Below are 20,732 nucleotides of genomic sequence, written 5' to 3'. Positions count from 1 at the left end.
GTAGCCATTGTTCTATTATCCCTATTAGTTCCATTTTCCATCTTCCATCTTCAGTAGTCTTGTTAAGTCCAGTAATTTCAGTATCCAATCTTCCATTATCAGTATTCCATAATAATCTTGCTGTCAAAGCCATAGTCATATAGTAAGAGTCTGATGGGAATTACCTCTATCCCAAATATTTTCTTGCCATCCATTCTGAATAGGTTGCTGAAATACTGCTGTAAAATCATATCTCTGTTCTTTTTTTCAAAATACACTGGGTCATCTCTTGAAAGTTTTTCCATTGTCACATGGCTGCAGTTAATTCCATAGATTTTCTCTATATTGGGCTCCATCACATCATTCCAGTCCAGAAGATTATCCATGCCATTGATAACTTTATCTCTAGAATCTTCATTAATTTCTTCAGAGATAACATTGAGTTCCAAACAATTGATTTTATTTCTAAAGTCCATAGACTCCAAATCTTGTTCCTGTTCCACGTTTGTTCCAATCTCCGGGATCTCCTCTCTCACAGGGACCCCTGTTCCAGTCTCCAGGGTCTCCTCTCTCACAGGGACCCCTGTTCCAGTCTCCAGGGTCTCCTCTCTCACAAGGACCCCTATGTCTTTAATCTCCTGTGTCTCCAAACAATAGATTTTGTTTCTAAAGTCCATAGACTCCAAATCTTTTTCCTGTTCCACGTTTGTTCCAATCTCCGGGGTCTCCTCTCTCACAGGGACCCCTTCCAGGGTCACCTCTCTCACAGGGACCCCTATATCTTTAATCTCCTGCTTCATTTTACTCAATTCAATTTTCAGCTCCTTACAACCCTGTCGCAGGTTTTGTTTCGTTATCTCAATCTCATCCATTATTTTCTGAAACATAGTTATTTCCAGATTCTCAGCCACTTTCTTAATTGCCATTTTAAAAGAAAAATATAGGAAAACCACTTCTTATTTCAGCAACAATTGGGTTAATACTCCAAACTTGGTGACATCACAGTATAAACAGAGCAGACAGCCTTATCTCTCCATGCTTAAGTAAACAAAATGCAGTTCCCAGGATCGAAACAATTAATGGCGGTCGTCAGGAAACAGATTCGTCAAAATAAAATAGACCAAAAAGAGAGTAGTCTCAGACAATATAATATTCTTCAAAATAAAAATCTGGAATAGAAATCCCTCTTCTGTGTATATCTTTAGAATGCAAATCCAGGACAGCTTTTTGCAACAAAAACAGAGATAAGCTATTAATTAGTGAGTAGCAGAGAGAAGTTATGGCTCCCCAGTGAGATGTCAAAAACCGATCAATCTGGCAAATCTCTTTTAAACAGCAACAATTTAAGTCAAGTAAAAGAAAAATATAGAAAGAAGGGTGCTTGCCTGTTAGTGCGTTCTCTCTTAGAAGATAAGATGAACGTTCGCTTTATCAGATAGAGCTTGTTGTTGAAAATCCGTCCCACCTTCGTCGGCTGGACCTCGTCCCATAAATTAATGAGATCTGGTCGTCCCAACAAAAATAGGCTTTGAGGTTAATCTCTTCGTTTCTCCCTACCCGGGAGAAGTTTAATCAGTCAAAAAAAAAAAATCTGACTGATATATCTGAATAAGCTTCTTTTGAGGCAGGAGCCCGTCTCAAAAGCAGGCACAGGCTAAGTCACCCTTCCCGGAAGTCCTAAATCGTATTCAAATTAAATAACAATAACGTTTTCAAAGCTAGAAGATACATGAAGTGTAATATTTGCAAGTGTTGAAATGAACTCCAAACACTGTGTAGAAGGAACAAACTTTATTGAACAGTCTGTTGCAGCATAACCAAGAGCTCTGCTTTTGTTTTCCTACTGGTCCCTCTCCCAACTGATTCCCCCATACAACTAGATCTAATTCACTTGAGTTCCTACTCACATTACATCTCCCTTTTTTTTAAAAAAAAGAAAAAGATAGAACTACTGTCTATATCGAATTGGTTTTCTGATCACTCTGCCTCTGCTGTTCCACTTTTGTTGTCTTGAGACTCTGATAGGTCTACCTCTGATGGAGGTGCAGTTGCAGTCTCAGTAGTCTCATCCATTTTTGGTTCACAACTTGGAGTGTTTTGAAGATCTCTTCTGTTCCTTCTGTAGACAGCTAAATCATCAGTCTGACCCAAATATGATTTTGGAGTCATGTTTTGTCCAGTCACTCTCGCTGGTTTCCACACTCCATCTTGCCGAACATTAACAGAATCACCAACCTGCAAAGGTGGTAAAGGCTTTGAACCTTTGTCAAAGTAAAGCTTCTGTTTTTCTTGTCTTCTCTTCAGATGAGTCTGTATGTCACCTTTTACCTGCTGAGGTAGTAACAATGGTGCTGAGGTAGGCAACCTGGTTCTTAAACATCTGCCCATTAAAAGTTGTGCAGGCGAGGCTGTATCTACTGTAGGCGTATTTCTGTAATCCAATAACTAATATAAGGATCTGTGTTATTCAGACTAGATTTCTTAAGAATCCTCTTTACTGTTTGGATCGCCCTTTCTGCCATTCCATTTGATTGAGGAAATAGTGGACTGGATGTTGTGTGAACAAAGTCCCAATCTTTGGCAAACATGTTAAAGTCTCTAGAGCAAAACTGAGGGCCATTATCACTGACAACCTCTTCAGGTATACCATGTCTTGCAAATATAGATTTGCAGTGTAAAATTACTGATCTACTTGTAGTGTCTTCAAGCAAACATATTTCCACATATTTTGAATAATAATCAACCAAACGTAGATAGTCCTTTCTTTCAAATTCAAACAAGTCCATTCCTAGCTTCTGCCAAGGTCTTCTTGGAATTTCATGAGGTAACATTGGTTCTTTTTGGTTTTTATTTCTGAAGGTGTGACATGTGGTAAATGACAGTACCAATTCTTCAATTTGGGCACACATACCTGGCCAATATACAGCTTCTCGTGCCCGCTTTTTACATAATTCAACACCCAGATGACTCATGTATAATATTCAATATCTCTTTCCTCAGAACTTGTGGTACTACGATTCTGTCACTTTTAAAATTGAATCCATCATTAACACTTAATTCCGCTCTGTAATTCCAATAAACACGTATACACTCTGGAACTTCTACTCTTCTGTCTGGCCACCCCTGCAAAATGGCATTTTTCAGGATTTGCAAAATGCTATCATTTTCAGTAGCCACCTGAAATTCTTTCAGTTTTGATTCAGAGATTGGTAAATAAGATAACATGAGGTTAACAGCAACCTCGGCTTCTTCAGAACTTATTCCTTCACCCTGTTCAAGATATGCCCTGGACAGGATATCAGCAATGATTAATTCTTTGCCTGGTCTATAGTGCACTTGTAATTGATATTTCTGCAGTGTTAACTGCCATCTTTGGATTCTTGGAGGTGCAGTATGCAAAGGTTTTCTGAAAATTGCCTCCAATGGTTTGTGGTCCGTTTCCACAGTCACTTTTTTGCCATAGAGAAATTGATGGAATCTTGTGCATCCAAACACTATTGCCAACATTTCCTTTTCTATTTGGACATAGTTCTGTTGGGCCACAGTCATTGCTTTAGAAGCATATGCAACAGGTGCACCTCTTTGCAACAGTACAGCACCTAAGCCTGTAGAACTAGCATGCTTCTGAAAACCAGTTGCCGGAAGCCTCAGGAGGGAAGAGTGTTCTTGCACTCGGGTCCTGCTTGCGGGCTTCCCCCAGGCACCTGGTTGGCCACTGTGAGAACAGGATGCTGGACTAGATGGGCCACTGGCCTGATCCAGCAGGCTCTTCTTATGTTCTTATGTCCACTGACAGAGTTACAGGTTCTTTCACATTATATTTCAAAACAGGAGTTTTTTTAAATAGTTCTTTCAACTGTGTGAATGCTGTTTCATGAACTGACATCCAGCAAAATTCAACATCTTGGGCCAACAGTTGTCTTAAAGGGGTTGTTACTGTTGACAACTTTGGGATAAACTTTGCTAGGTAAGTCACCATTCCTAGAAATCTTTGAAGATCAGCTTTGTTACTTGGACTGGGCATATCAGTGATGGTCTCTATTTTAGATGAATCAGGTTCTAGTCCTTCTTTGGTTAAGATGTGTCCTAGATACTTTATTTCAGTCATGGCAAATTTGCATTTCACTTTGTTCAGTTTCAGATCCCTCTCTCGGCACCTGTCCAGAACTCTCTTCAGTCTCTCATCATGTTCCTGTTTGGTCTTCCCCCAAACCAGGATATCATCTATGTAACATGTGACCCCATCAATACCCTCAAATGTCTGTTGGATCATCCTCTGATAGACCTCAGGAGCTGAAGAGATACCAAATGGCATTCTTGCAAATCGGTACCTGCCAAAAGGTGTATTAAATGTGCATAGCCTGGAACTGTTGTCATCTAGCTGAATTTGCCAGAATCCACTACTGGCATCAAGAACAGTAAACAATTCTGCTTCTGCTAGCTTACTGGTAATTTCTTCTACAGCAATTGAAAATGTTCTCTTAAAATTGCTCTGTTCATATCTCTTGGATCTAAACATATTCTTATCTGGTCCCGGCCAGGCTTGTCTACAACCACAATTGAATTCACCCACTCTGTAGGTTCTTCTACCTTAACTATGACTTTTAATTGCTCCATACGAGTCAGTTCTGTTTGGACTTTATCCCTTAGTGCCACTGGAACCTTCCGAGGTGCATGAATTACAGGTGGAACCTGTGGGTTGATTTTGATGGCGTATTTCTCTGGTAAGCAACCTAAGCCTTCAAATACATCTTTGTATTCAACTGCAACATCCCACTGATCTACTGGAGCTCTTTTCATTGAATTAACTCTTTGCACCAAATTTAAATTAGTCACAGCCTGGCGACCGAGTACAGCTTGTGCATCAAAGTCTACTATGTGAAATTCCAACTCAGCTCTTTGATCTTTATATTTGCAATCCAGTTTACATTTACCAGACACATGTAGTCTTTCTCCAGAGTAGGTTATTAATCTGGTATTTGAATGCTGAAGTGGTTCAGCTTGCAAGGCTTTGTATGTTTTTAAAGTCATTGTATTAGCTGTGCTCCTGTGTCAATCTTAAAGGTCACATACTTGTGATCATTTATGAGAAGATCCACACACCATTCATATTCTAGAGCTATAGAATTCAATGTGCCAATGAAGAAATCATGAGCATTTTTAGCTACTGAGAACATTTGTCTGCGCTGACGTTTTCTATCTCTATTTTCTGCATTCCTTCCCATTTGCAGGACAAGCATTTATGTCATGATGACTTATACCACACTTGTAGCAGGCCTTTGCTGCTTCTACAGGCCTCTGTGGCATTTCCTTTTCTTGGGGGCTGGTAGTAGTGCCAAGGCTCCATTTGCATTGAGGCTGGCTTACTTTTGGCTTTTCAAAGGTACTTTTGCCCTGTAAGGCATCCATTTGTTTTTCTGTTGCCCCAAAATCTTTCATCTGTTTTGCAGCCACTTCTTCTGCCCTGCATATATTCACTGCACACTCAAGGGTTAAATCACTCTCTCTCAGTAACTTGGCTCTCAATCTGTCTGTCTGAATGCCACACACTATGCGATCCTTAATGAGAGAATCACACAGCTCCCCAAATTCACAGGTCTGAGCCAAAAGCTTCAACTCAGTCACATATTGGTCTATCCTTTCTCCTTCACTCTGTATTCTAGTGAAGAACCTGTGCCCTTCATAAGTAACATTTCTTCTGGGCACACAATAAGCTTCAAATTTATTCATCAAAACTTGAATTTTATATTTATCTGCATCATCAAACTGGAAAATATTAAATACCTCTCTTGTGTCTTCACCTGCCACATGCAGAAATAATGCTGACTGGAGTCTCTCATCTTTCTTATCTGCTCCACTTGCAATGCAGTACAATTCAAACCCTTGCTTCCATCTTCTCCAGTTCTCTGCTGCATTTCCTTCAAACACCAACGTTCCTGGAGGCTTCAGCTGGTCCATTTTTCACTGCCTTATGTTTTTAGGTAGTCTTCTGACACCATTGTTATAAACAATACGCCCTAGTCCCTTTTAGGGTCCTAGTGGCTGAGGATTCGCTCCCAAATACTCACCCAATAGAGTTCAAGAACGAACGAAACAAGATGGAGGATAGAGTATATTTATTTCTAACACGTGCACGTGGAGAAGGGCCAAGCCAGTTCTGACAAACTCTGCTGTGCTGGCCTTTTTATAAGCTTTGTTTTACTAATTATTCATGCATCAATATCATCATAACTACATCATAACTGCATCATTAATCCATGCCCATTTCCTCCTGGTAACCATATTAGGAGATTGTTTTTCCACACTTGTTATGTTCATATTGACCTTGTACATGTGCAACATAGTTTGCAACATAGTCTGGGCACAGGTGCATTTGCAACTAAAAGCCTGTGAGAATACAATTATCTATTTTGCAGACACAGCTTTAAACAAACAATGATTCTACAATTCAGCAAATTAGCATTTCTCTTTACACACACACAAGTAAATTAACTATCAGCATTATAGCATAAGCAATGTGATTCTCAATACATTTCTACTATGAATCCAAAACAGCAAAACAAGCCTAATACTCCTTTTTACTTTGACTATGCAAAGAAAGCTTAATTGAACAAAATATGTTATTAATTTAAACAGTCAAACAAACAGAATTCAGTGTCACACCATGTAATATTTGCAAGTGTGGAAATGAACTCCAAACACTGTGTAGAAGGAACAAACTTTATTGAACAGTCTGTTGCAGCATAACCAAGAGCTCTGCTTTTGTTTTCCTACTGGTCCCTCTCCCAACTGATTCCCCTATACAACTAGATCTAATTCACTTGAGTTCCTACTCACATTACATGAAGGAAAACCCTATTCCTCTCTGCACATTTAAAAAAGTATTGTATAAGTGATTTATAACAATAAATAATGCTTTACTTACAGGCCTCCTCTCCCCACATCTAACAGTTGTAATTCTGCCCATACACACAGCCGTTCTGACGCACCCGCAGACCCTCTGCACAAACCCTACAATCCCCCAGGAACCACAACTCCCTCGTCTCCGGCACAAAAGAGCACCTTCTCTACCCAAGCACCTAAACTAACCTCTCTGAACCCACCCTTGCACGGCTTAACCCTTGCCAGCCATGCACGGATTTGTCCACTCACACCCTCCTGACGTCCTAAGGCTGCATGTCCCAACCTCGCAACCACCACCCTTCAGGAGCTCTAGGGCAGGAACGAGACAAAGAGGGGCTGCCCCCCGGCGAGAGTGGGGTTAATCCGCCTCCTCCCGCATGCACCCTCGCGAGTGGCCAAGATGCTTGTCAATCAGCTGGGGAGCGAGGGAGACGAGGCTAACCTTTCGATCCCTTTCTCTCTCTGTGGCAGGTCAGGTGTCTGTCTGTTTTTCGCCAGCGGCAGCAACTCCATCCATTTCAGTTAAGACATTTCCCCCTCGCTCACTAGATACGCGCCGGCGTCTGTCTTGGATGCCTGTCTGAACTGCCCTTTACCATGTGAAGATGATAACGCTTCTGAACATGTGCAAAGCGCCCCGTCCACTTATAGCTGACACTTTCTCCAGCCACATACACCCGCTAGTGACCACAGAGCTGCATAAATATTGCGTATGCTTATTTTTGTGTCTAATGTACATTTAGAAATGAAATTCTAAAATTGAAATGGAAATGTAATGCGTCTCAAAGGGGTGGGGATGGGGAGATTGTGATATGTGTACCCGCCCAGCCTACAGTCCAGGTGCTGATGGGCATCTTCAAGGCCTCTGTTCTCCCTTCTTACGATTCTTTGTCTTTTAACTGGACGTGGGCGAAGGACGCCTTCAAATTGAGGAATGTCCTCAGTAAATTAGCATGGCCACACTAACACACCCATATCGGCACGCCTCCTGTACTTTTAGCAGCTGCATCGCAGGCAGAAGTTCAACAAGTGTAGCACTTCCTGTTTGGTTGTAAAGGATGGACTTAAAGCCAAGGCTTAGCTCCCAAACCAATAAGAATAAAGAGGGCCTCCTCAGCATGAGCAAAGTCAATTTCCCTCACCCCTGAGTAACATCACCGGCCTCCCCTCCTATCTCCCTTCAAATAAAAAATATTAATGTCATTTAACAACGTCACCTCTGGGAGGAAGCCGGGGTGCGTGTTACTGATCCATGACATATTTGTACAGTACTGTATTTCCCTCAGGGAGCGCAGGGTGGCGCAATGGGTTCCCCCTTTATCATCATACCAACTCTGTGAGACAGTGAGAGAAAGTAACTAGGTGAGCTTCATGTTTGAGTGCGAGCACAACTTTCCCTATGATAATAGAACATGTCTCTAATCTGAGGTGCCGGGATTTCCTGTCTTCTGAACTGAAAGCCAAGTTTAGCCGCTAATCTCAGATGCGCGATTTTGTGCTGGTCAGCAATGAAGGGAACTCACTCTGTACATGCCCAGAAGCACCATCTGCTTCCCGTATTTTACTTCTGACATTCTAATCAAGTTCAAGGGCTAACCTCTCCTCGCGATTCTTTCCCTAGGTGAAATTTTCTCGTCTGCTCCGCCAGAGCCCTCGCTTGTTTATTTTTATTCCGCGGTCGTGCAATGCTGCTGTCAACCAAGTAGATTGCCTTGCTGGAAGCTCCAGCAGGTGGAGCTCGCGGCTCGCCTCTGTAGCCTAGCCGGAATCAGCAAGCGGGAGACGGAGCGCCCGGGTTTGTTTCGCCTGGCGCGGGCCTGGCTTGCAGGCTGCATCCCGGACAGGCAAAGATCCAAGGTGACTGGAGGGGGTAGAGAGACAGGCGGCCAGGTATGGGTCCGATCCGGGGTCCTTTTTGGGGAGAGAGGGGAATAAGGGATCGGGGTCCAGGGAGACAGCTGGGGGGCGATCTCTGCAGCTGGAAAGGTTGGAGTCGAGCCCCAGGTCACACATCTCTGAATTGGCCAAGCCTACTAAACGCATGCATAAATATATGCACTTTCCTTGCAGTATGGCCCCATCCCTCTCGTCACACAGCAACACATATTTTTGCAGTTACTGCAATATGAATTAAATGCACACACTTATGTCTCTTGCATATAAGATGTATGTTGTTGTTGTGTTTGCATGCGTGTGTATTAGAGTTGCCAGATTCATGGCCTGAGACATCCTGTATGTTTAGGAGAAGAGAAACTCAGCCAAGTGCAGGTGTTATTGCAACATTGTAATGGGGAAAACCACAAGGTGGAATTCTCCCTTCCCCCTGCACACCTTTTAAAGATACAGAAGACCTCTTGGTTGCCAGGCCTGGCCTCCAAGAGGTCTTCTGTATCTTTAAAAGTTGTGCAGAGGGAAGGGAGAATTCCACCTTGTGGTGTTTCTCATTACGGTGTTGCAAGAACACCTGCACTTGGCTGACTTTCTCTTCTCCTAAAGATATAGGATCAGGATCAGGCCATGAACCTGGCAACCCTGGTGTGTATGTGTGTGTGTTCGTTCATAACCAGGATAGAAAGGGGGATCAGATTTGTGAAAGCCATCACCATCCATTTATATATGCCATCCCAGGAGGAACTATTTTAAGTTTTTAGGTGCCTGTGAGCTGCATCCCATTTGGAGGAGCCCAAGTGACAGGTGCCATTCACTTTTCAATTCTTGTACATATATACAGACAGATTATACTTGTAGTACATGAATACTCTCTCATCGCTTGGATCTGGCCATTTCAGCGCATCCCCTAGCTCCAGCTTTGTAATGTGCACACCCAAAGCTGCATCACACGCTACTTACAGTCCTAAGTTAGAGGCACCAGCAGCCTCACAAGGGCACAGTGCTTACTGGTAGTTTTCTGGGTTTCTCCAACTCCACATATACACACACATCAAAATATTCCCATATTTGGTACTTTTATAAATCTCTTTTTCTTCCTCAGGTTACTTTTACTTCGAAGCGCAGCAATAAGGCATCACAATTCACAGAAAAGGCTTCATGGAGTGATTGTTGGTGAACACTGAATCTCTGTAATCCTGGGGCATAGAATATAGATATAATCAATTTGGCAAATACTGTACCAACCTCCTTAATTGAGTACCAGATTTACAGAACAATTCCATACACGACTTACTGCCTGGTAAGTGTGTGTAGTTGAGGATTTCCCCTCAGCTGCTTTGCAAGAATATCCTGCATGCTGAAATTCTGATTTCGAACAATATTAAAAAAATGCCCCAGATGTGTGAATACTAATTAGTATTTTAAATAGCATATCTAAATGTCCAAAACAAAATGCAAAAACATGCATTTTGATACAGAGATATTCAACTTGCAGGAAGGGCTAGATCAAAGGAAAATGTCATAACAGACACATTACATTTTGGAAATAACCCAGGCAAGCATTTTTAACAGAGCAGTGCTATGCATCTTTACTCAGAAGTAAATCCCACTGTGATCAAGTGGGCTTCATCCCAAGTAAGTGTTCAAAGGACTGTGCTATAAGTCCTATGGATTTCAGTGAGAGAGTTAAGAATCCTGCTAAGATTATGCTGGGATGAGAGATATGCCTGTTGTATGCCAGTGGAACAGCCACCGTATCCAGTGCATGCTCATTCCAAGTTGAGGGTGAAAATACAACTAGAAAACACAAAAGTTGTGGGAAAGTGGCATTGCCAGTGGCAACCAATCAAGGATTGCATCAGAGGCAATGTCAACATTCTGCCCACACATGGAAGAAGCCAAGGAACTGCGATCCCAACTGCATCAGAAGCTGTAGCTCATCCAACAGTGACTCTGCTACTGCCAGACCCCAGGAATCTGGGCTTCAGATCCCCTTATGCTACTCATGCATACCTTCTTTTATGAGCACGACATGCAAAGGGGAGGAACAAGGAAGACCCATAACATAGCACCCATCCTTACTTGGGGAGGATGTGTACAAAGAACAGACCACCCTTCTGGGATGAGAACTCAAGACTCACCCAGGGGAAAAAGAATCACAAAGCAGCTACAGGGAGGGGCCAGGGTACACAGCAAGGGCAGCCACAGTCATCAGCCATTTCCAGTGGCTCCTTCCGTAGGACAGGGAGGGGGAACCGGTGGCCTTCCAGAGGACATTGTTGAGCTACAACTCTCATCATCTCTAACAATTAGTCATGCTGACGGGGAGTTGTGGTCTAGCAACATCTGGAGGGCTACAACTTCTTCATCCTTGCATGGGGTTGGGCTGCAGAGATGGGAATGTAAGCCCCACCATGGAGATGAGGATGTGGCCCTGCTCACCTTTTGCATGGATGGGAATGGGTGGTGAAACCAGTCATGTGAAGGGGAAAAAAAGAGAGGAATCTCCCAGGACTCCACATTGCAAACTCCACAGAAGAGTTCCCTAACCACCCAGACACAGCAATCAGAAACGTTGTGGACATTTGTTTCCCCACCATCCCACAGTTAATAGACACCAGGAGCATACGGAGTACAGACGAAGCCATGGTCTTCAGGAACAGTTTATCATACAGCCACAAGAGTGGGTGTATACTATAGCCAGCATGAATTTTTCACATTCCGCAATGTTAAATTGAAAATACCCTCCATGCCATACTGCTGCTTCCCATAAGCTTATTTCAAAACAAAACCTTACACAACTTATAGTCCTGAACTCAGAAATGCTTGTTTAACAACCCTCTAAATTTTCATGATGATACACAGGACAGTCGGAGAGAATTGAGAGTTCAAAGTGTAAAAAGAGAGGGGGGAAATGCAAACTTTTGTTCTGTCAGAGTTCCCCTAATTTGTTGAAATTAATTAAAAATCAGCCATGTTCAGAGTGTAACTGTAATCCTATTACTGACCTTGCCCCATACTCTGACCATCATCATGTGCAGTTTAAAAGTTAAAAAAAATGCTTGGCTGATTTTTAATTAATTTAAGAAATTTAGCATTGGAGTCAATGATAACAGACATTCGTAGTAAGAACCAACTGTCAGTGTTCTAAAAGCCAGACTCACAACTGCTTGGCTTGGCTAATCAGGTGGCCATACCCATGCCAGACATTTTTTCACTTTAGACAGTCATGGCTTCCCCCAAAGAATCCTTGGAAGTGTAGTTTGTGAAGGGTGGTGAGAGTTGTTAGGAGACTCCTATTCCCCTGACAGAGCTCCTGTGGCCAGAGTGGTTTAACAGTCAGCTGCTCTGATTGAAGCTCTGTGAGGTGAACAGGGCGTCTCCTAGCAACTCTTAGCACCCTTCAGTAACTACACTTCCCAGGATTTGGGGGGGGGAAGCCATTACAGTCTAAAGTGAAATAACAGTCTGGTGTGGATGTGGCTAGGTACAGCTTTGGTTTAAATTTGAGTGGGAGATTACATGTGCCTGCTGTAGAATAAAGAGGTGGGGGAAATGCTGAAGAACAATGATACTATCCACAGTGTTTTCTTTTGGAAAAGAAAGGGGCTTTCCCTCTGCTCAGTGCCCACCCACCCAATCTTCTCTCTTCCACCTCCCTCCTCCCTGTCCCTCCCCCAGGTCAGTTTCACCTTTCCTAAGCATGATTGCACAGGAGTAAATCCCATTGAACTCAATAAGCATGCAAATGATCAGACCTGCCTTTCCCTCCTTCTCCCTCTCCCCTTCTTCCTCCGCCCCTGCCCACTTCAGCCCTCCCTCCCTTCCTCCCTCCCTCTTCTCCCCCATGGTCAGTTTCACCTATCCTAAACATGATTGTACCAAACCTACCTTTCCCTAAGTGGACTGATTTAAGCATAGCAGGCTGAACACATGCATCTTAGGCAGGCCACATTTGTTTTTTCCAACAGCTAGACTCATTGCTTAAGTAGCAACATATTGCAATCAAGTCTGATTTTATATCAAACTGCAGTTTCAGATTCAACTGTTAATGCACCCAAAATAGAAACATAACCTTCCGTTTGAAACACAAAGGACTGTTTTCACCATCATATGACATTGACCAATAACAAGGCTTTGAAATTAATAAAAATAAATTTGACACAGATTTCTAGGATGAATAATGAGAGAAATATAATTTTCTAGGTTAGATTCTCTGTAGGAGCAGTAGTAACACAGGAAAGAAGCAAAGTAAGAAGGACACCAACAAACATACAAAAATATAATTCTCTATCTTTGGAGATGGCAGGTGTTGCCATCACTCACCATATGCCCAGAGACACATGTTAACCAAATTCTTCCAAGCTACACAGGAAGATGGACTGTAAAAGACCAACCCAAATGGTGTTTTAATTTTTACAAATTTGTAGGGCAGTTCAATATCCCAGAGAAGAGGTCAGGTCTCCTGCTCCCCTGGTACATTCACTACAGCTGCCCAATTTCCCTGCTTTTTAAAGTTTGATAGAAATATCTGTTGGCTATAGGTATGTTCTTAAACTGCAAGGTTTTTTTTTTCCTATTAGTGAATATTTTACATGTTAGAGGAGATTCCTGGTTCAAATTCAGGGTATAACTCCACGGTAGGAAAGAAGAGGAGAATCCCTAACCCAGGCATGCTTGAACCTAATCAGGATGAATGCTTCATAGACCAATAGCCTGATCACTGCATAGGCCAATGAGCCCCTTTGGCCCGGCCCACCCTCTGGCAACCTATGTGACCAATTCAATCTCTTTCCCACCCACACCCCATTTTTTTGCCTGATAGGCTGGCCGTGCCAAGTTGCATCCTACCAGGCCTAAATGCCCCTTCCTGCATCATTCCCCCCCCACCACTGTTGTGTCATACACCTTGACAACAGCACCCATCCATCACGCTTGTGCACCTTGAGAGGCCTGCCCACCCCTCACAGTTTAGGGAATCTGAGTGAGCAGAGAGTGGAGGGGCCACTGTCTCTGAGCCCATCAAACTCCCATCCCGCCCGCCCCATCCCATCTTGAGGCCAACTGAATCCAGATCATACTAGGGTAAGGAATAGAGTTCTCTGTTACAACCTAGCAACAAATAAATGATACATGCGGCAACATCAAAGCCTTTATTATCAACATTTGGGATGGAATGGAAAAGGCACATTTGGAATTGCCGGCCAACCCTTGTAGCAGCCCGGAACACTCTGGGGCCATCCTGGTCACCGCTGCTGATCATGGGGTGGGCCTCCCTCACAGCCCACGTAGGAAGCTGCCTTATACTGAGCCACCTAGCTCAGGACTGTCTACACCGACTTGCTGTGGCTCTCCAGAATCTGTCCCCGGCAAAGGTCTTTCCCAGTCCTACCTGGAGAAGTTGGGAACTGAACGTGGGGCTTTCAGCATGCAAAGCGGATGCTCATCCATTGGGCTATGGCACTTCCCCTTATGAACGGAACAGAGGTGTGGGGTGGATCCTGTCCTTTGGGGGGCAACGGCCTGTGGAGAGCAAGGAGGACACACAGAGAGAACCACAGTGAGTAGCTAGAGCACCTAATTGCTGAGCACCCAGTGAAGGACCACCAGCTGTATTCACACACGTACACAGACCACACATTGAGGGTGGCCCTCATGGTCCCACCACCATCTGAAGTGCAGTGAGTAGGGTGAAGTCTTCTCAGTGGCAATGTCCAGGCTTACCACAGAAGACTTAGCTATCCACCTCTTTGTCTGCCTTTAGGTTGCAAGGCAAAACAGTGCTCATTTGAAATAACATGAAATCCTCCTAGCCTGTCGTTTTTCTCCTTTGCTGTTACAGTATTGTTACTTAAGGATAGGGAACATGTGGCCCTCCAGGTGTTGTTGGACTCCAACTCCCATCAGCCTCAGCTAGCATGGCCAACAGCCTGAGATGATGAGAGTTGCCCTCTATCAACGTCTGGTGGGTCACAGGTTCCCCATCCCTGCTATGGCTGATCTGGGTGTCACTTGTTCAATTTTTTTTAAAATGTTTTATTCGTGTTTTAAATAACGGTTGCTGGTCATCTTGAGGGTCCCATTTTGTGCCAAAAAAGTGGGGAATAAATATTTTTTATAAATAAACAGTTGTTTTATATCACCTAGCAGTGACATAGGGTTCCCCCTTCATTTCATTGTTTTGGGTGACATTTGATGGCAGATGTGGGGAATCTTTGGCTCTCCAAGTATTTGCTGAACTGCAACTTCCATCACCTCTGGCCATTGGCCATGCTTGGTAGGGCTGATGGGAGTTGTAGTTCAGCAACATCTGCAGGGCCAAAAGTTCCCCACACCTGTTTTATGGTGAATTTACCCTCAGATTGCAGCAATTTGTAAACTTTGTATCTTTGGAAAGGGGTGGGGAACTTCCAGAGGACCACAGCCCTTCACTGGCTACAAATTTTATCACTTGAATTACTCATCTCATTACCATCCTCTTCTCCTTCTTCTTTCGACATGTGCTGATCTGCTCACAGATGCCATGGGGGACTTGGGCCTGGGCCGGGAGTTCCACACCTGGCACCAGTTCAGCACATTCTTCGACGACTGGTGTGAAAAGCATAAAGTGCTGTTCATTATTGCCAGCCTGAAGCCACTGATCTCACTGCGCCAGAACCCACCCCACTATCAGCCCAGCCTGGCCGAGACGCTCCGTTTCCGTTTTGTGCGTCTCATCTGCAAGCACAGTGGGACCTACGTGGGGCAGAGCACAGTGCAGCGCAACCGCCTGTAAGTTTGTTGTGTGTTTGATTATATCGCGCCATCAGCATGCTTGCCACTTTTCAGAGTACAAGAGGGTAGGTCCTTGCCCCGAGAAGGTTACAATCTAACATTCAACACAGGAGAAACAATAGTGGAAGTGGAAGCAGGGGTAAACAGAGAAGCAATGTGTGTTTGATTCTCTTGCATATGTTTAGGTTGAGTTGCAGGTGGAGCTACGGTAGGGCATTGGAATTAAGGGGTTGTGCTAATTGCTTACAGAAAGATGGATTTTAAAGAGGGACTTGAAGGAAGCAAGAGAGTTGGTGTTACATAGGTCTTCTAGGAGGCAGTTACAAGCATATGGGGCAGCAAGGTTGGAGTCTTTTGAGGGAACAGAAGCATTCTGTTTGGGGACAGGTAGAAAACCCAAGTACCCCACCCTGACAAGTTTCACATGGAGCAAAAAGAATTAGAGCCAGGTTGCCCTAGATCTAATCTAACCTCAGCTGTAAGCTCTTTAAAGGGGTCGCAGCCCAGGGTTAAATCACATGTTAGGTATGCAGAAGGGTCCCTACTTCTATCTCTGGTATCTCCAGTGGAAACGATTTCAAGTAACAAGACTGGGTAAGATAATTAGAGAATTTGAAGAGCTTCAGTTGGCAGGAGCAGCTCAGAACTGAACTAGGTGGATTAATAAATGTCATGTCTATGGCTTCATATATTCAGATTAGATTGCCACAATGCATTGTATGTGGGGCTGCCATTGGAGACTGTTTGGAAACTTGGGTTAGTGCAGAATACAGCTGCTAGATAGCTAAGTGGGGCTAGCTATGGAGACCATATCTTGACAGTGCTTAAATGACTCTGCTGGGTGCTGGTCTTGTTCCAGGCACAATTCAAACTGCCAGTGCTTATGCTTAAAGGCCCAACGAGCTTGGGACCCAGATATCTAAAGGATCATCTTTCACATGAACCTGACCAAAGCATTACATTCATCATCAGAGGTCCTACATCAGGTCCCCCTACCCTCTGTAGTGAGTTGGGTGATAACTGCAGAAATGGCCTTTTCAGTTGTGGTGCCTTTTATCTGGAATACGATTCTCTTTAGAGGCTCGCCTTTATGACTTTTCAGCCTGGGATGAAGGCTTTTCTATTAGTTGATCTTTCCAACGTATCAGCTATTTTAATTTGGTCATTTCGCTGCAGATTTATGCAAGGCATTCTATATACTTTAATTCTGAAAAAAAAGTATATTTTCTTCTTGAAGAATAACCAAAACACTTTTGTTGGCTTCTAAACCAGCCTTTATAGAATTAGGAATAGATTATTTCTCAGAAAAATATATGCATATTCAGTGGAGGCAAAACATCCTTCAAAACTTGGTCAGAAATAGGGGGAAATATAATGAAAAAGAAAAATGTAGCAAAATTCCATGGGCAAGGTTCAAGAACAGGAGCTAAGATTTGGTTTTTGTGCAGCATTGTTGAAACTTTCATAGATAACACTGATAATTCCCTCTGTAGCTGAGATGGGAAACCTGTGGCCCTCTAAATGATAGTAGACTCCATCAGCCCCAGTCAGCATGGCCAGCAATATCGGGAGGACCACAGGTTTCCCATCCCTGTTCTACAGAAAGCAAAACCCTAGGATTTCTTCATGTGGTCTCATAGTAGATCATCTTCCTTGTGCTGATTTAATAGGTAATTACTCCTGAATGAACAGTGCAGAATTAAGGCATGCTCTTCTGAGTAAAAACTACAGAACTGGTTGGCCCTGTTTGCCTTTTTTGACATGGGCACATCCTAAGCTATAACATATTCATCTAGTATAATAAAGAGGGATGGGTGAGAATTTTGATTCAGTTCACATTTCAAGCAGAATCTATCAAATCCACACTTTCTGAAACAATATGAGAACTGAAACACAGCCATCCTTCAAAATTCGCACTTAATTGACTTTTGTGGTGCAGTTCACCAACCAGTGTTTACAATGTATATGTTAGGGGGAAATATGCATGAAAATGAATATAAGTGAAAATAGCCTACAAAACGTGTTATATGATGAGAAATGGCTTGCAAAAATGTGTACATTACTCAAAGCTGCCTACAAAAATGTGTTTATTAGAAGAAATTTGCCCTAAAATGCTGGAGAATTTTCATGAGGATTTTTAAAAAAACAACACCACAGTTTGCTGCAGAAATGTAGAAAACTGAGTTTAGGACTGGAAAAATGAGAACCTGAGAGAACCAAAACTGACAGATCTTTCCATCCCCAATAATAAAGTCAGGGAAATTTGCTTTTGAAAGACCTACAAGATATTTCAGATATTTTCAATTTTTCCCCCCTCATGGGAAATATTTCTTCCATGGGAGGGCACCCCAGAGACAGGGAGTGGCAGCAACCAGAGTTTCTATCTCTGCCTTGTTGCAGTGTGTCACTGCTGCTATCACTTCTTTCCTCATTCTGTTACTAAATGAACTGATCTCTTCCATATTCCTTCTTGCAGCAGTGAGAAGATTGACTGCCCAGCCTCCATCACATTGCGCCTAGGCCCCAAGAAGGACCGCTTGGTGGTGATTGAGGCCAACCTGGAGCATAACCACTGCCTGTCGGAGCTGGAGTTTACCCACCACTTCAAACGGCACCAGCTGAGGGCCAGCCTGGGGCTGCCCATCCGCATCACGAACAGTATTTCCAAGCGCTTTCTGGCACCTGATCTTATCTGGAACCTGGAGGACTACAGCAAAGCCAAAGACAAGGGCATGTGCGACCTCCTGGCTGTTCTGGATGGGCTCTTCAAGGCAGATCCAGGGGCCAAAGTGAAACTTGTGTTCCAGGAGGATGTGGCTGTCCTCAATAGCATCTTCCTGGCCACCTCACACATGCGCACACTGGTGCAACACTTTCCAGCCCGCCTCTTCCTGGAGCGTGCCGCCTACCTTGATGCAGACTTTGAGCTCTACACAGTGTTATGCCAAGATGCCAATGGGCGTGGACGTGAGGTAGCCTACTGCTTGGCACGCCAGGGTCTGCCTGACCTCCTTATATTCATTGTGGCTTCACTGGTGCAGAGCGCCCCAGACATCAAATTGCAGGTGAAGGTGGTCACAGTGGGGGCTGGGGTGACAGGGTTGGATGTGGTGGAGGAGGTTCTGCCATGTGCCCGTGTCCAGATCTGCCGCCTGCAGGTCTTGGAGGCCCTCTACTGCAAAGCTTGTGAACTTTCTCTGCCAAAGGAGGACCAGATTCGCAATCTGTTGCTCAACTTGGCTAATGCCAACTCGCCACGGGTCTACAGCCAGTACCTGAGTGACCTGGAAGATGTAGCTCCACTCTCTTTTTTGCAGTACTTCCTGGAGTGTTGGCATCCTCACAAAGGTATGTGGGTAGAGTGTTGGGCCTTTGAGAAGAACAGAGAATGCTCCTTCCTTGACCACCTTAGCACTCATCGCCGTAAGCTTCTGACAGCACTCAGCCCTCCTATGGCGTTGGCCGCCTGTGTCCAGGGCCTGCTAGATCTCCAGGCTCTGCATGTGGAGACCTCAATGCTCAATGTGGCACCTGTGGTCGAGCTCTACCACACCACCTGCTTGCCTGACAGTGCTGATCTGGTGGCTGAGGAACTGGATCTGGTGCCCCATGCACACTATGAACTCAAGGACACACCCGATGGGTACCTACTGGAGGGAAACACCTGCTCTTTTCTGGTGAGCCAGGACCTGGCCAGTTGCAGCTGCTCCATCTACATGGCTCACCAGCTGCCCTGCCGACACATATTTGCCGCACGCCTTTGGGTTGGAGAGCTTCTCTTTGACCCCAGTCTGCTGCCCACCTCACCAGACAGGCATCAAGACAGCATAGGGCAGGAAGAATGCTAGCCACGATACCCATTGGGCCAAGTGCCAGTCCATTTATAGGCATTTAGTGGCAGTACAGAGGCCTGGTGACCACCTCAATATTTGCCACTCTAACACAGGGAAGATGCTGTCCTCATCATCACTGCCACACATCTTTGGGTGTGAATGATCCAGTCTGGGGCACTAGACAGAATGACTGCTAATCAGTCATTGTAGGATTGGTGGGTACTAAGAAATATCTCATGAGTACTGCCATATTCTAGGATAGGGGTACTGTGAACTTAATAAATAAATAAAATCGAGTCATAAATAAAAATAAACTTCTACAGATATTCCAGAGAAAAAGGAACAGAAAACAGGTGCAGTTTGAAGAACAGTTTCGAAGCCCCACGTAGAAGTTGAGCCAGAAGCCTCCAGGTAGCTGCAGTGGAGTTGAGGTAGAGCTGGAAAAGGCTCCTGCCTGAAACCATGAAGAGCCACTGCCAATCAGTGATGACAGTACTGAGCTAGGTATGTTTCGGTATGATGCAAATATATTTTGCAAGTCAAAGCACAAAATTCTGTAACTAAGAAAGCCAAGTTCTGACAATTTTCAGCAAGCAGAATAGGAGATTGGTGTACGTTCTGCCTTAAAAAAAGGTAAAGATTCTTCACCATCACCAAAGTAGCTCAAATTCTTTTGTAAAAGATGCTGGACTCTATATACATTGTGCAAAATGTGGCACAATCCTGTGCAGAGTTAGGTGACCATAGAACCTTAATGAACTTAAGATGCGTCTAGTTCTGTTTGGATCGGAGTGTTGAGCATATTTACTTGCTTATTCTGATTTTGCTAGTTATGGGAAGAGGCAAAGAACTGTGGAAGTCACTGACAGCCCAGCCTCCAACCAATGACAATCCTCAACGCTTCAAGGCTTCTGAGTTTTCCTCCAGGAAATGTCCACACTCCAGATACTGGATTTTATGCCCCATATCAGTTTTCCCAGTTTTGAAATTCACAGAACCCTATGAATAAGCAATGTACCTTGACAAAGGTTATACCATGCTGTTTGATTATCTGATTCAATAAATAATTGGTTTATTTATTCATTCAGATGTATTATTATTATTAATTACATTTATCACTCACTTTATACAAGAAAAAGTTGCAAAGTAACTTGAGAAGATAAAATACAACAAAATCAATTGCCTCTCGGGACATGAAGAAGTTTATGGACAATTTTAAAACATAAAAATACCAGCAATTACAATTTAAATATTAATCTTTTAAAAATATTTGAAGTCAGCAGCAACTAAAATTCTTCAAGCATGGCCGTTAATTAATTAAAGCCACACTGGAATGAAAACGTCTTCATACCA

The 20,732-nt window shown here is 43.7% G+C and overlaps 1 protein-coding gene across 3 annotated transcripts; it reads left to right on the top strand.

The window, feature by feature from the left end:
* Positions 1 to 7,159: 7,159 nt before the first annotated feature.
* On the top strand, positions 7,160 to 20,462 carry ZSWIM9 (zinc finger SWIM-type containing 9). 3 transcript variants are annotated; one of them, XM_061588247.1, is made up of 5 exons: positions 7,160 to 7,592; positions 8,504 to 8,772; positions 9,875 to 10,072; positions 15,291 to 15,543; positions 18,026 to 20,462. In XM_061588247.1, exons 4-5 carry the CDS (start codon positions 15,296 to 15,298, stop codon positions 19,392 to 19,394), a joined length of 1,617 nt encoding a protein of 538 aa, XP_061444231.1. In that variant the 5' UTR covers positions 7,160 to 7,592; positions 8,504 to 8,772; positions 9,875 to 10,072; positions 15,291 to 15,295; the 3' UTR covers positions 19,395 to 20,462. The 3 variants fall into 3 exon arrangements, with proteins under 3 accessions (XP_061444231.1, XP_061444230.1, XP_061444229.1); XM_061588246.1 differs by having other exon boundaries at positions 7,161 to 7,592; positions 8,504 to 8,739; positions 18,023 to 20,462; XM_061588245.1 differs by having other exon boundaries at positions 7,161 to 7,592; positions 18,023 to 20,462.
* The last annotated feature ends 270 nt before the right edge of the window (positions 20,463 to 20,732 follow it).

The sequence above is a fragment of the Rhineura floridana genome, chromosome 11, assembly GCF_030035675.1.
Source record: "Rhineura floridana isolate rRhiFlo1 chromosome 11, rRhiFlo1.hap2, whole genome shotgun sequence".
In the NCBI taxonomy this organism is placed as follows: Eukaryota; Metazoa; Chordata; class Lepidosauria; order Squamata; family Rhineuridae; genus Rhineura; species Rhineura floridana.
The sequence above is the reverse complement of the archived record's forward strand: the minus strand, read 5'-3'. Positions and strand labels throughout refer to the sequence as shown.